The 15,855-nt window shown below is 34.0% G+C and overlaps 1 protein-coding gene across 10 annotated transcripts in view; it reads right to left on the bottom strand.

The window, feature by feature from the left end:
* Positions 1-15,316, bottom strand: part of LOC145265386 (inter-alpha-trypsin inhibitor heavy chain H3-like) — a 102,694-nt gene extending 87,378 nt beyond the window's left edge. For 4 of the 10 annotated variants that reach the window (XM_080121193.1, XM_080121194.1, XM_080121196.1 and 1 more), the window contains exons 1-3: positions 14,706-15,085; positions 9,645-9,802; positions 3,110-3,220 (exon numbers count right to left, since the gene is read on the bottom strand). In XM_080121193.1, coding sequence (XP_079977319.1) covers positions 3,110-3,220; positions 9,645-9,802; positions 14,706-14,765 — 329 coding nt within the window. In that variant the 5' untranslated portion in view covers positions 14,766-15,085. Of the gene's footprint in view, positions 1-3,109; positions 3,221-9,644; positions 9,803-14,705 lie in introns of all 10 variants that reach the window. The other 6 variants (XM_080121190.1, XM_080121192.1, XM_080121195.1 and 3 more) reach the window with 3 other exon arrangements.
* Positions 15,317-15,855: the final 539 nt, after the last annotated feature.

The raw sequence follows: 15,855 nt of genomic DNA, 5'->3' as shown, positions 1-15,855 counted from the left end.
TGTATATTGTAGTCTACATTGCACTATAGAGAACCTACTGTTAATTTTATAAAATAATATTTCATATATATAATTGCTTGAATTTAATTTTAAAATGCAAAAGTCAAGTATCATACTTCAATTGTGCTTTAAAAATGCATTCATTTTGAATGCGCCCCTGTCATATCAAAGAACCTAAGATTTTATATACCGATCATGTCGCCGTGTGCGATAATAAAACATGTTAAATAACGCTATTTTTTTATATATAATTTAACTACAACCGAACACTCACTTTTAAATTAACGACTTGTATAGGTTTTCCTGTGTGCTGAAAACGAATATCGCTTTCAGATTTGGGGCAGAGAAGTAGTTTTTATGGTATTAAGACCTTTTTCTTGTAAGATAAATGTATATATATATTCTTAAGATTTGAAGGAGGTTGTAACACACGTGCATTAGCACTTGTTCAGGGTATTTATTTGCTTCCCCACTGAGCAAATTAGGTACAAGGCCGTTTTTTTATGTGGAGAGTAAAGGGGAAATGGGGACCAGCTCCCCGGGGAGTAGGGAAGCTGCATAGTGACAATTGGTATGAAGGGTTTCTGACCAATAACTTATATGTGAGGTTGCCCTCACATATGGTCTTTTATTGCAGTATCTGCCGGAAAGATACTACAGGGCAAGACACATTAGCATTTGTTCAGTAAGAAAAAAAACATGGTCGCCGGTAAAAACATTAAAGAATTACATCTTAATTTGCCGGCGAATATTGACTTGCAGTTCAAATAAAACCAATACCGAAAGAACAAAATTTAATAAGTTGTATAAAAATCGCGCTCTAATCTTTCGTTTCACATTATTTAAAAAATAAAACAGTTTGATGAATCCGTTGTTCTTCTTTGTCTGTTATCGCGTCAAATTAACAGAAAAAAGGAAAGTTCTTATTTCCTATCCCTCTCCAAAAGTATTTATTTTCAGATTTTTCATCTTTTTTATCATTGTCATAAGTGGCTTCTTTTTTATCATTGTCATAAGTGGCTTCGAGTTGAAACAGCTTCATCTGTATTTCTATTTCATATATTTTTAATTGTGTAATTGTCATTCAGCTGTCGTCAGAATTTCAAATCGCGTTATATTTCAATTTTCCTGTGTTATATGTTGCATTATTAGTTTACAAGGTTATGTTCTATTGAAAGAATTTACTACACCTAATAAGCTGTATAAATGCAAATCGTATTATTTCAAACATAGTTTGATGAAACAGAGAAAGAGAAAGGAACATTATGATTTCAAATATTTCTCTCAAAATAATTATTTTTGATTTCTTTTTTTATTACTTTTATAGATGGGTTTGCATTTCCACTTGATATTTCAAACTGACACATTGTTTTCAATTTATCGGCAGAATTTTAAACCACATTCGTTTTAACCATAGCGAATAACATTTAATTTTCTTGATTTTTGTGTCCATTTTAACATGTATGATAAAACTCGATGTTCGCTTACGCTTATTTATTTATTTTTTTTTTTTTTTATTTATTTATTTTTTTTTTTTTTTTGCAAGGCTTTTTTCTCAAGAATTCTCTCAAAAGAAATCTTTCAGTTGAGGGATTGTAAGAAAAAAACAAAATGTAGTAAATTATTTAATTAATTGGAATGCTTATTGAGATGAGTATTATTTATTGATATTATTTATTTTCGGACTATTATCCTCATTTTTTAGTTGTTTCATGACGTTTCGGCCAACTATTCCTCTGGCCTTCGTCAGGTGGTTACTGCGACGGGCTAGGAACTCCGAATCTCCTAACTGCATTTTCAGCAATTACTGCCTTTCCATAGTTGTTTTTTGTCTCGCCACGTTTGAAAGCAGTAATTGCTGAGAATTAAAAAATACAATTAAATTAATCAGGTTGTTACCGCTATGGAATAGGAACTCCGAATCTCCTAGCTGCATGCATCCTCAGCAATTACTGCCTTCCATAGTTGTTGTCGTCTTACCACGTTTGTTTTTTTGTTTGTTTGTTTGTTTGTTTGTTTTTTTGCCAACTAATCCTCTGGACGGTTTTTTGGATAGGATTGAAACCGCTATCTTTAGACAATGCTCACCTGGAACGGTAGAGATTCAACGTCTCTATCCACTGCACCATGGGCCCCGAAGCGCGGTAACCACCTGACGAAGGCCAGAGGAATAGTTGGCCGAAACGTCGTGAAACAACAACTAAAAGATGAAAATAATGGTCTGCTATAAATAAAATGAATAAAATGTAATAAGTTGGATAAAAATCTAATTCAAATCTTTCGTTTATTTCCAATTACATTATTTTAAAACTAGTTTGATGAACTCGGTTTTCTTCTTTGTTTATTGTGTCGCGCCATTAACGAAAATATGAACGTTCTGATTTTCAACCGCTCTCCTCTAAAATTTGTTTCAAAATTGTATTTATAATTATTTTTCAACTGTAGCTTAGAGTAGAAACGACTTCGTCCGTGTTACTATCTATTGTCACCTCTTATTTAGATCATTTCGTAATTATTAGGTAAGCAAATCTTTGCTTACCTAATAATTACGAAAGTTTTTGTTTCCCATCGCTCCCTAAAAATATTTCTTTCTATTTTTTTATTATTGCCATAAGCGACTGCGAGTTGAAACAGTGCCATTCGTATTTCTATTTCATATATTTTTGTCTCATTGTCATTAAGCTGCTGTTAGAATTTCAAATCGCGTTATATTTCAATTTTCCTGTGTTGCATTCAATACGTAAGGGGAGATAACCGAATTGTTATCTCGTTTATTTAGCATACAATATTTATGTTCTATTGAAGAAATAGCTACACCTAATCAATTGTATAAGTACAAATCTCATTATTTCAAAAACAGACGCATTTAACACGTAAGGGGAGGTAACTTAATGATGTTTCTGTTTTATAAGCTTTTGTATCCGTAGAAATCCGTATTTCTTCTCGATTTATTGTGTATTGACGAAAAAAATGAACGTTCTGTAGGCTCCCCAATTTTTTTTTTTTTTTTTTTTTCGAAATTGATCTCGAGTGGAAATGACTTCGTCGGCGTTTCTAACCATTATCGTTACCTTGTCCATATAGTATTACATTCAAAAGGCTTGCTTACCTAATAGAGATGTGACCGGCACTTTCGCCTCGTCTCACCGCATCGTCGAATATCTGCTTCGCTTCCTGTTTTTCTTTCACCTCTCCAATTGTCACATTCCCGCCAATGTCCCTGCAGAATGACAAAGAAAAGATAGTTTTAACAAAATATTTAATTATTTATTAAATTAAATTACTATTGGATTTATTTTCCATACTAAACATAATTATGAAAGAGTAAAAATATCTTTACAAATCACAAGAAAATATTACAATTATAAAGGAGAGAAAAAGGAATGTGTGCAACTGCTCGGGCGAGGTTTGCACACATTTCTTTCTCCTCTGACGAAGAGATTTTATTCTTGAAAATTTAGGATATCAACATTTACATTTATAGAGTTATGATATAAGTGATGTTTTATCTTATAAATATCCCAAATAAAAACACGTTTTCGTCTTTACTTCATTTCGTCACAAACAAAGAAGATTGCACTGAGATGTAAGGGGCTAGTATAAATTAAAGGCCACATTCGTAGGAGTTTCTTTAGAGGGCTTTTGGGAATGAATGTAATTTTACACTATGTTTAAATTTCGGTTGAGGCAGTCGGAAAAGCAGGGAGCGGGAGGGGAATTGCAAAAGAAACATTGTCAAGTAAAAAGCTTTCCAAAAATTACGAATTTTACAGTGGAGGGGTGAGACTTTGCTGATTGTCAGACTGCTGGAAATTATTTACAGTGAGAGATCACAAATGCGGTAAGTTCATTGGGTTGCATGCAATTTAAATACTTGTAAAAAACAGTATTAGGGTGATGGGACAGATAGTGGAGCTTGAAAGACAGTGAGAGACTTATTAGGCTAGAGGTTATTTTATGGGCCCTGTTTAACAATTGTACACATTTTTACAGAAATATAGGATACTTGCTCAGTGTAGATTTAAGAGGAAGAATGTTGTTTTTCTAAAGTGAATCTGGAATGTGAAAGGTATCATCTGTCCGTTGTATGGCGCACTTGTTGAAATAATGGTGTACAAAAATAGATTATAGATGAATTATGTGTAGTATAGGCTAGGACAACAGCTTATTCTTTTCATTGTTTTGACTCTCAAATGTGTATATCTTATATGCTTTTATATAGAATGATGTGGTTCTCGGTTGATTAACTGTGTCAAACTGTGTCAGATCTATGCTCAAGAGTAAAAACAATGAAAAGAATATGCTGTTGTCATAACCCTAGTTATAAATTAAGATTAATAGTGAAAAAGAATGGAAAATTTTGTTGAGAGTGAGAGAAGAAATTACCGTTTTTGCTTCTCTTGCGAATAAAAATGCCTAAAAATATATGAATTGTTTTTTGAATATAATTAAAAAAATAAATAAATAAACAATACATGTGCCGCTCCCAAATTAGTCTAAGGGAAAATTATTCCCAACTCGCAGTTAGAAAAAATGCACTTTCGTGTAAATAATTGAATTCATTCAAAAAGTATTCCTAACAAACACAAATAAAGAACATTTAAAACAAAATATGATAGGTTTAAAATCCCTGCAGTTTAGAAAATGTGTCTAATCAGTAAATTCATGAGCAGTTAAAAATACATTTCAGAGAAAAAACATTAAGAATCGATTCTAAATATGAAATGATAATAATCTTAATTGTAGTATTAGCAGCAGCAGCAGCAGCAGTAGTAGTAGTAGTAGTAGTAGTAGTAGTAGTAGTAGTAGTAGTAGTAGTGGCAGCAGCAACAGCAGTAGTAGTAGTTGTAGTAGTATTAGTAGTAGTAAGAAAAGGAAGAAAAACAAAAAAAGTCGGAGAAACGAAGCAAATGAACAGAACTGTCCAAAGAGCTGAAAAAAGATGATGAAGAAAGTCAAGCTAACGCCAACAATAGTAGGAGAACAAAAAAATAATAATTAACAAAAAGAAAAGATCCTGCCAGATCAAAGATTTCACTATTCCAGCAGATCACAGGGTGAATATCAAGAAGACGGAGAAACGAATCAAATGCAAGGAACTGGCCAGAGAACCAGAAGGGATATGAAAGATAAAGAAAGGCAAGATAACACCAATAATAGTAGGAGCACTAGAAAAAATATCGAAAAATTTGAAAAAGGAATAAGAGAGACTGGAATCAGGGGGATGATTGAGAAGGTGCTAGAGATAACAATAATGAAATCGACTGAAATATTAGGGAAAATCCTAGACTAATACACATGAACTACAAACGCTAACTGGACATATGGAAACTGCAACAGCAGGAAAAGAAAAAAGATACAGAAGCATCACATTGAATCAAGGTAACTGAAACTATATAATTGTATTTTACATCCACCTCCCCTTCCCCAAAAATGGTAGTGTCAGCATCAACTAGCATCATCGCAAATAGTCATGAATGGTCAAGGAGGATAGAAAGCAAGAACTATCTAGACTTCCACTGGATGAGTGCAAAGAGTACTATTATCTTGGGGGGTCAAATAAGTTTGTTTACTTTAAAATTACTAAAAACAAATAAAACAATGATTCGATATGGTGGGAAATTAAGCGGGAAGTCCAGATCACAATACTTAGAAACGGAGCTGAAACCATAAATAGAATAAAAGAGAAGGAAAAATATGGCAGCAGGGAAATCTAATTCTCAAGGAAAGACTGAATAAGAAACATTAAGAACTAAAACAAAAGATAGCAGCAAAAAGAATGACGATTGGGGCGATACAAAGACAAATCGGAACAGTAGAAAGAAAACAGAATCGACCTGAATAAGAATAGCAAGAACGCAATAAGCGACCCCAACAAAAAGTAAACACTTCTGCGACAGAGACGTTAAAATGAGAAAGGACGGGGAGAAAGCAAAACGAAAAAGAAAAACAAAGCAAATGAAAACATGATTGAAATGCAATAAAAAAAAATAAGTGCTACTTTAACTGGGATGGGAGTTTGTCAGTCTTCATTCGCTTCTTGACTAATGGGTGTATATATACATATTTCTCGTTCTTTATGATTTTGTAGGTCTCATTTTTATTTTTATTTTTTGTTCCGCTTTCTTTCATTCCTTATTTATATTACAATATGGCTGTCTTCATTATTAATAAAATATGGAAGTTTCTTCCCGTTTAGAAACAAAAACAGCTTTATAGCAATAAAAACACAGACGCCATATATAAATCCAATGTGGTTACGCTACCTGCCAATATCTGCTGCATGTTTTCCAAATATTATGAGTCCAATTTAATCATTATCATAAATTTCTATCATTTTCCGAGGAGACACTCTCTAAAACAAGTCATATTTACCTACTCGTTATTTTCACCTCTCACTCTCCTCAACGGGATTTATATAAGTTTTATACATTTGTCGTTCTTTCGACCACGCTAAATAAATATGAAATCCTCGGTTCAGAAACCATTTTTTAATTTTTGTCAATTTGATTAGCTATTCACATACATACGCTTATCGGATTAAGGGAATATCAAATTAAGAGAATTTCGAACGGCTAAAAAAATCTTATCGAGAACTAAACAACATAGCACAAACAAAAACAATAATTCCGACTCTACGAACGTCAAACAATATCTACCTATGTACACTTACTTCTGCCTCGATAAAGGAATCGAATACTTTTTCTGTCATTGAAGTCGTCGTCATCGTCGTCGTCGTCGTCGTCATCGTCGTCGTCGGTCCGGAATTTTACGCAAACATATTGAAATATAAATAAATAAATGCGACAACAAATAACGTTCTGACGTTATGGAAGAGGTGGTAGTCGTGAACTTTCATTTTTCATTCTCACAACATTTCCAAGTTTCAAATATTACAAAAAATAAACATTCAATTTCGGTCACATAAATTTTTTCACATTCTTGATACGGGTGATTTTTAATGCGCTTATAAGTCAACAAATGGGTACTTATGCAGAATACGGCTCATACTAAAATAATGTCATTATTATTTAGAAACTCATTATGTACCTTCACCAAACAATTTAATAAACAAAAGATACTACATACACCTAGATTTTACTTATAACACCATAGCTAAAAAATAGCACAGCCCGTACTCTGCAAAAGTATACACCCACGCAGCAAATCAAGATTGCGCCGAACGAAGAATAGGGCACTCCTTGCTATCTTCAGGCTTAGAACAAAATACGACATTGGTCGTGGCTGCGTTTGACTTACAGTGATTGACAGTTGTTGAAGCAAGAAGTGCCAACCAATCACCAATCATAGATGATGGTGCCTGGCACTACATAACAGTGCTCGACAATTGAAGACAGGCGATTTGCCCACCAGTACCTGCCCCTACCAAGAAGTGACAGTAACCATATGAAAAAAGCGTTTATCACTAGTTACTGCCAATAACAGTCATTACTATCAGTGGCAAAAATTGCCCGCCAGCGGATATCAATACCCGCCACTGGCTGACAGTGCACAGAAATTGAAGATAAACTATTTCATTTCAGAGCAGTCCAATGGGAACCGACATTCGGTATAATCGATACTGATCGGTAATGATTGATAGCTGCAGAGAAAGCCAGTGCCCGCTAGTAAACGCAAGTAATCGCCTCCAAAAGACGCAAATGACCACCAATGCTCGCCATTGAGAACATGCAATTTTATTTCGGAGCAGTCTAATGAGGGTAGATACTGGTCATGGCCGCTAGTTTCTTACATTGAACGTCGGAAATCGATAGTGAACGCCAGAAACCGACGATAGCAGTTGTAAAGGTAGCCAGTGTCTACCAGTAAAAGCAAGTATCCACTTCAAAACAGTATTAACCGCCAGTGACCATCAGTGCTGGCCATACGCTCCCAATGACAGCCAGTGGATGCCAGTGCCTAATAATCCCCGACAATTGAAACCAGATCATTTCAGTTCGGAGATGACCTCCAGTGACTAAAAAGTATAAAGGCAGCCAGTATCTATATACTAGTAAACGCCGATACCCGCAAGTAATCGCCCCAAACCAATACTAATCAGTAACGACTAGTGCTAACAATCACAGCCAGTGGCTTCTGCTACTTGCTACTGCCAAACAACGTCCGACAGTGGGAGCTAGATAAATTCAGTTTGGTCAAGGCTGTCAGTGCCCGATATTCTTCCAGGCCGACAATTAACAACCGTAGTTTAATGTTTTTCAGGTCCTCTGTCGAAACTGTTCTGGTTTTATGTCATACTTTCACTGGGAAACGCCGGCACACAGATCCTGCTAGTAAAGTATGCTTTTGTTTTGCATATCAGAAAATAATAAGTATCGTCCCTCCACGTGAGATTAGACATTTTTTTACTCATGTTCACATCTTATAAAGCATATAGCCTCTTGGACCTAAGGGGCTACTATTTGGGGCCATGTCTAGGAAATATTAACAAGATATTTGTTTATGTTACATTTAAACTTCTTCATATCAGTACAGCCAGGAAAGCAGACAACAGGAAGGGAATTCCAACGCCTAGCTGTTCAAGGAAGAAACTATTAGAATAGAAATCTTTCTGGCATTTAGGGACATCAACAGTGAAGGGGTGAGATCTTATTGCTAAGCGGGTTTGTCGGAGATATGCACTGCGAGGGGGGGTACAAGTGAAACGAGTTCATCAGAACACATTCCATTAAAATATTCGTAAAACAGGTACAGTGATACAACATTGCGGCGATGGGACAGGGGCTGGAGCTTAGTTGATAAAGTGGGACCGATTAGATTGACAACTCTTTTTTGGACTTTATCTACTAGTGGTAGATGCTCCAACCCAGATGTGCCAACAATACTCCATGCATAGGCGAATGGTGGCCTTGTAGACGTACATGATACTCTCAGGTGTGAATAGTCTTCCAGCTCGAAAGAGGGAACCCAAACATCTTTGCAGCAACCTTTGCAATGTCCTCATTGCATTGTTCCAGTTCATATTATCCGTGAATGTTAGGTCAAGAAGTTTGAATGTAGAATTCTCAGGTAGGGTGCTATTTGTCATTGATATAGGCGGTTGGAGATGCGTCTTGTAATTGTTAAAGGGAGGCAGCTTAGTCTTACTAATATTAAATATTACCATCTATTTGCAGCCATATTCCATCTACACTCTGGAGGTAATTTTCTAACGATTCTGCCATTTCCTAAGATTTATGTACATCTGTTCTTTTATTGTGCATATTATAGAGTGTTGTATCATCAGCAAATATACCCATCTCGGACACAATATTATCAGAGAGGACGTTTATGAATATCAGGAATAATAATGGTCCAACGATCGACCCCTGAGACACTCCCGCATTAATGTTATGCTACTTGGGTGTACGTCTATCAATGACAACCTGAATGGTCCTATTGTCTAAGAAGGATCTAATTGTATAGTATACGTCCAGTTATACCGTACGATTTTATTAATAACACTGTGGTGTTTCTCGTGAGCTATTAAGATAAAACTCTTACATTTTGCATTTGCGATTAATCGATTCTACGTCAGCAGTCTTAAGTGGTGAGAGCAATTCATCGAAATTTCTTGTATAGGTTTTATAAGCTGCATATATTTGGATAGTTTCACCAATAAATTATAAAGATAAAACACTTACATTGTGAAGTTGGATATGTATGCCGTGTTTGGTAAGATGACTGAGAAATCAGCAAGAGCTGGAGAGTTTTTGTCATTGAAGTATTCCGCCGATACCATCGTCCTTGCATAGCGGACTTTGATGTCACTGACAACGGTAAGGGACTTTATTTTGGCATTCTAAATATAAAAAAACAACAAAAATATTAATTACAGGTTACTGAAAAATACTTAAAGAAATTGAGTTCACATAAGTCAATTGATATTAAATACAGTTTTATTACGCTTGTTCTTGCGGTCTTACCTTGTACCATAGACGCAACCATCAAATTGACGTAATCATTGCAAAAATATTAAATTTCGCCAATTTTTATTAATACATTCTCACTAGTTATAAGGCTTGTTCACTTGGGTGTTCTTTTCAACCAACGCATTTCAGGTGAAAATATTATTACATACTTACGTATTTTGGCGACATTAGTAAAAAAAATTTTTATAAATTACGAAAAATGATCGACTAGAAACTGTGCTGGAAAGCATTAAATATTTTAAAAATTCAGCCACAATTATTTTCCTAGATATTGTGTTTGAAGATGATCCAACAACTCTTCAACATTAAAATCTAATATATATAAAAGGCGATATGTCTGTCTGTCTGAGTGTCTGTCTGTTTATATGTCTCCATATTTTCAAACTCTATCTCCTCCGAAACTAAAAGTCGTAGAGCGGCGCTAAGGGCCTCAACTGATTGGATTTTTTACGGACCGTTCTTTTTATAGGTCTTTAACCGGTTACAAAAGTTTTTGAAGGGTCAAAAATGGGTCAAAATTAATAAGATCATTATACATGTTGTACATTCATCTTAGTTAATTTTTAATTTTTAATCAGTTCATATGCGTGTCACGTTGGTAGAGTGGTAACGCCACCAGCTTTGAATGCTAGTTTCGCTTTCGATTCTAACTGATGGCACCCAAATATATTTTTTTTTTACTTTTGAAATCACGACAATTTAATAATATATATGAAATCTGGATAAATTAAAATATCATATTTAAGCGTATTTTATGACCGGGCAAAGCCGGCCGCCTCGCCCCTCCGCTATTAGAAGATAAAACTCGATAATTCGATAAATTATATTTTTTCTACTAGATATTTTTCTACTGGATCACTTTTCGTAATTTTTGGAATTCATAATCATTTCGACATGACAGGTAAGTACGTAGTAATGTCTATACCTGAAATGCAATGAAAAGATTGAAAAGATCATTAATGTAAACAATCACCCTGATTATTTCTCATGTAAAAAACACTTACTATTGTAAACGTATTTCTAGACTAAGGGTTTCCAAAGTTTTCGAGTGGTGGGGGGGGGACTATTGCTGACTTTGTAGAACTATGCGGACCAAAATATAAAAAAATGATCTGAACACGTTTTATACACTTTTACTCATTAACTTTGCTTCTTTTTTTTTTTTTTTTTTTTTTTTTTTTAGTAAAATTGCTTCTCCAAAACTCCATTCTTTTAATTATTTTCTGAATAAATAGAGAAACCATTACATTATTTTCACAACTTTTCTATTTAAAAAAAAATCCTGAATATTTTTACGTCTTCCGTAAGAACGCTGCAGGCCAGATAAAATACTTTGCCGAGCCGGTCTGGCCCGCGGGCCGTAGTTTTGAATCCCCCTGTTCTAGACTGAGGGAACGTTGCTCCGTTATTAAAGCTTCTTTTATGCCTTCAAAAAGACAAACTTGAGAAAAAATTGATAAAAGACTGGATATTTATTCAAATTAAATTTCGTTCCAAATCAGTGACCTTAATCTAGAAGGATCAATAAGTGCGTAGATAAAGACTAACTAGAAACAGAGTACGCATAAGAATTTGAGAACTTTTATGTTTTTACTGATTACTCTAACTTAATGACTAACGTGAAATAAACAAGGTTTAGAACGCAACAAATTGCTACAGAGCGCGGACAAGCGTATGACAGTAGCAGCGACTGTATGACAGCCAAGGTATGCAAATGACCGAGCCGCTTGCGAGATGACGTCACAGCGAGGAAGAAGGAAAGAAAAAATTATAAAAAAGAAAAACGTGGCTCGAGAAGGACAGAAATAGACGTGTTACACACGTAGTCCGAGAGTGATCGGAAAAGATGTGTTCTAAACATTGCCGGACAAAAACAGAGTACGATGTCTTCGACATGGTAGAGTTTTGTTGGAGTGCGAGAAGAATTTTAAACACGATACAAGGCGTAATTCTGGAAGTACCTGTAAATAAATATATGTTGTTTCAATTGAAAAACAAAGTAAGTCGAATTCGTGAAGCAATCGACAAACATAAAAAATCTGATGACTCCAACGTACTAATTTGTCAATTTGACCCTGTAACATTCCTTTTTCCGATGAAAACCGAATAAAACGTTTTCCACTTCTCTCTATACGTTATATATCAAATTTCAAGTCTGTAGATCAGAAATTCGTTGAGTATATAGGTTGAGAAATGTCCTCAAACACGCACATTCTTCCTTGTATATATATATATATATATATATATATATATATATATATATATATATATATTTAGGCAGAATTTCATTATTCGCGCCTATTTTATTGAAGAGGATCTTCGTTCTTCTTTTTATGATCTTTCTTTCGAATTTTTCTTGTTTTCGTACAAGTATTTTTGTTGTGGGATCCAAAGTTCGAATATATATATATATATATATATATATATATATATATATATATATATATATATATATATATATATATATATATATATATTGATAAGTTCGGTTTCAGTATAATTATTTTTCGCTTTTAAACATTATTTATTATTCGATTTAATTTTTAACAATTATTTATCGTTTGGTTTTAATTATTTTATTCCTTAAATTCATATTTCAGTTTTTGCAGTGTTTGTCTCCTACTTCAAACATACATAAATCTTACATATATAATTCTTGTTTTTTTTTTCTTTGTTTTTTTTTTCTTTGTTTTTTTTTATATTGAATAAAATGCAGTTATATTATAAATCGCATTGTGTTCTTTTTTCTTTTTTAAATGCATTTTTTTAATTCAATCCATGAAACAACGAAATATTTATTCTCATTTATAGCAACACGCAACTTTTCCTTTTAAATAAATACTTGAATTTTTTTTTTATTGAATACTAGCAAGCTGCCTGGCGTTGCCCAATCGTAAAATACGTATAAATATTATATTTATTTTATGCAGAAACTGAGACATGTGCATGTGAGTACTCTGTTTTTTCTTCTAAACCGTTTACTTCTTGTAAGTAAAAAAGAAGATACTCGAGCTGAGATAAAAACCAAGATCTAAAGACAGTGTGTCAAGTACAATAACCATTAGACCAGCGTAACACGATCGTTACGAGGTGCTTTTAAACTATTTTGTTGCCATAAGTAACATAAGTTAGCAAACTCATCCGATCACTCCCACGTACCAATATTTTTTTTTAATTTTGACCCCTTAGCAGTCCTTATTCCGGATGAAAACCAAATAAAACGTTTTCTACATGTCTGAATATCCTATATACCAAATTTTAAGTTTGTAGATAAAAAAATTCCTTGAGTATATAGGTTGAGAAGTGTCCTCATACACACACATTCTCACTTTTATAGATATACTAGACTACCCGTGACCCGTTGGGTCAGTATGTTATATTAGCTATGGAATTCATGTATGAGCGTGACACTTGTGGCGTAAAGAAAATAGTGTGCTATTTTTTTTTGACATAACAGAAACATTTCTATGAAAGTATATTAAAATGAAAAATCATGGACGGATCACTCAAACATTAAAAAAAAATCCTCCCTATTCGTGTAAAGTTACCTATTTTTCCGAATAATCGCTCAAAAATAGAAAATTAAACCTGCTTTTCCTACGAATCGAACGCCGACGAAAGTTATTTAGCAGCAAAAACGCACATGAGCCTACCGATGAGAAATATAAGAATGAAAAACCACTATTGGAATCCTTCAACCAAGTTATAGAAACTTAAAATCTAAAAAATTAATAATTAATAAAACCTGAAGCAAAAAAAATAAAACCTAAATAAATAAAATAAAATAAAACTAATATTGAAACAGATTAGTAAATGTGTCAACAAATTCACCGGTTTCACACAACTATTTTGTATCTAGAAATGTAAACAAAAAATAAAAAAGAAGTAAGGAAGGAAGGAAAAGGGACGGATAGATAGATAGATAGATAGATAGATAGATAGATAGATAGATAGTAGTAGTAGTAGTAGTAGTAGTAGTAGTAGTAGTAGTAGTCTTGGCTTTACTACAGTTGTTCTTATGTTTGTCAACGAGTTAAAGTTGTTTAAAGTTGTAAGAAAACAGCGACAGTATAGTTGTAATAAAGAATAGTTGCAAAACACCCCCACTCTTCCCATGTTAAATAATAATTTCGAAATAATAACGTTAATATTTCAGTGCGCTGTTCAAAATCTGCAAAAGAAACGATTTGTGTTTATTTTTTTACGTTGTTATGGGTTAATTTTTATGCGCGCATGCGCAACCGGATGTTGTAAACCTGCAAGTGGGTTACATCACTCGTTACAAGGTCATTTGAGTTTTATAATCATATAGATAGATTGAATGTTTCTTATAATTCTTTTTTTAATGCATTATTTAAAGTTCTCTAATTCTTTTAGTAAAAAGTTTTTATTAATTATCAACAGTCTGACTATTCGGCAGATCTTGGGCACTTGTACCTCAAGCATGAGGTCGTTTTCTGTGACTAGGGCTGCTTTACGGTGGCCGTGAGGTAGTTAGTTGGGAAGCAGATTCGTGATATCTTTTTTTATGAGTAGTTGCTGATTGCTAAAAACAACCAAACATTAAATGGATGGAAGATGTAAAAAATACAGGATTTGGTTGATCCTCAAACTGTTATTCAGCGAAAACTGCGCATGCGCAAAGCAACGCAAATATATTCTATTTCCGGTGCAATAGATTTTTAACAACAAATTTAAGTTAGAAGGAGCGACCGTATTACATTCTAAATATAAACGAAAAGTACATATAAAAAATAAAATAAAAAGACTTACCATTTCGTTTTGTCCGCTTACGACACAAAAAAGTGTCCCTAAAATTAAAAATAATTTCATTTCCAAATCCTTTTATGCGTTTTTGTTTGTTTGGAAGTGTTTTCGTCCCAAATTATTCTAATATTTTATGTCTGCAACAGAAAAATGTCCGTTTTGAGTTCTGTCGGACTACGAGTGTGTTTTTCCACAATGTCCCATCCAGTTTGTTAAAGAGTGCTTCAAACATTAGATCACAAGAAAAGAGAAGGATGGCTAGGGGCGTGATGTAGTTTTCTTAAGAGAGAGAAACAGAAAATGGGGGAGGTAGATGGGGAAGAGAAAAAATTGTGAATTCTTGAGAATAGAGACAGATAAATAGATAGGTTTGTATATATATATATATATATATATATATATATATATATATGTGTGTGTGTGTGTGTGTGTGTGTGTGTGTGTGTGTGTGCGCTCGCGCGTGTGTGTATGTGTGGAGAGAGAGAGACAGAGAGAGAGAGAAGGTGCACAGAGAGAAAGAAGGGATTCCAGAGAGTGTGTGTGTGAGAGAAAGAGAGAGAGAGGAGGAGCGAGAGAGGGACTGGGTTTGAATTACCAAATGCTGTCTTCTAACCAATAAATTAACTCGACAAAAAAAATTGAAACCAAACCTTAGAAACCGGATACACGTCTGTTGTTTTTATCTCTGTAGTTTTATCAAAAGGAGTGGACAGAAATGGAGAGTGTGAAAAACTGGTAGCGTTTCGAAGAGAGAGAAAGAGATAGAGAGGGGGGGACAGAGAGAAAGTAAATAAAGAAAGTATAGGATGTCTGTAATCTTGTTACCAAAATTCTGTAGAAAACAAAATAAAAACCATTTCTTCAAAACAGGATGCACATTCTTGCTTTCCGTCTCAGCGGTATTTCCGACATTATAGTGCGTTTTAGTTATGACACGTGACTTATTTATTCATTCACTAGCTAATTTTCCAGCTATCGCTTCGCAAATTTCGCTACGTGGAAATAAAGCTTAAATAATTTGTATTCATGGGGTTCTTTTACCTTTTTACGCTCCAAACAGGTTGTATACCCACTTCGAACGTAAGGAAATATTATTTGGAATCGTGTCTAATAGGGGACTGTGGGGAGTTAGGCAGAAAGATGTCTACCTACATAA

This window comes from Euprymna scolopes, chromosome 40, assembly GCF_053919585.1.
Source record: "Euprymna scolopes isolate OS-2025 chromosome 40, ASM5391958v1, whole genome shotgun sequence".
Lineage (NCBI taxonomy): Eukaryota > Metazoa > Mollusca > Cephalopoda > Sepiida > Sepiolidae > Euprymna > Euprymna scolopes.
The sequence above is the reverse complement of the archived record's forward strand: the minus strand, read 5'-3'. Positions and strand labels throughout refer to the sequence as shown.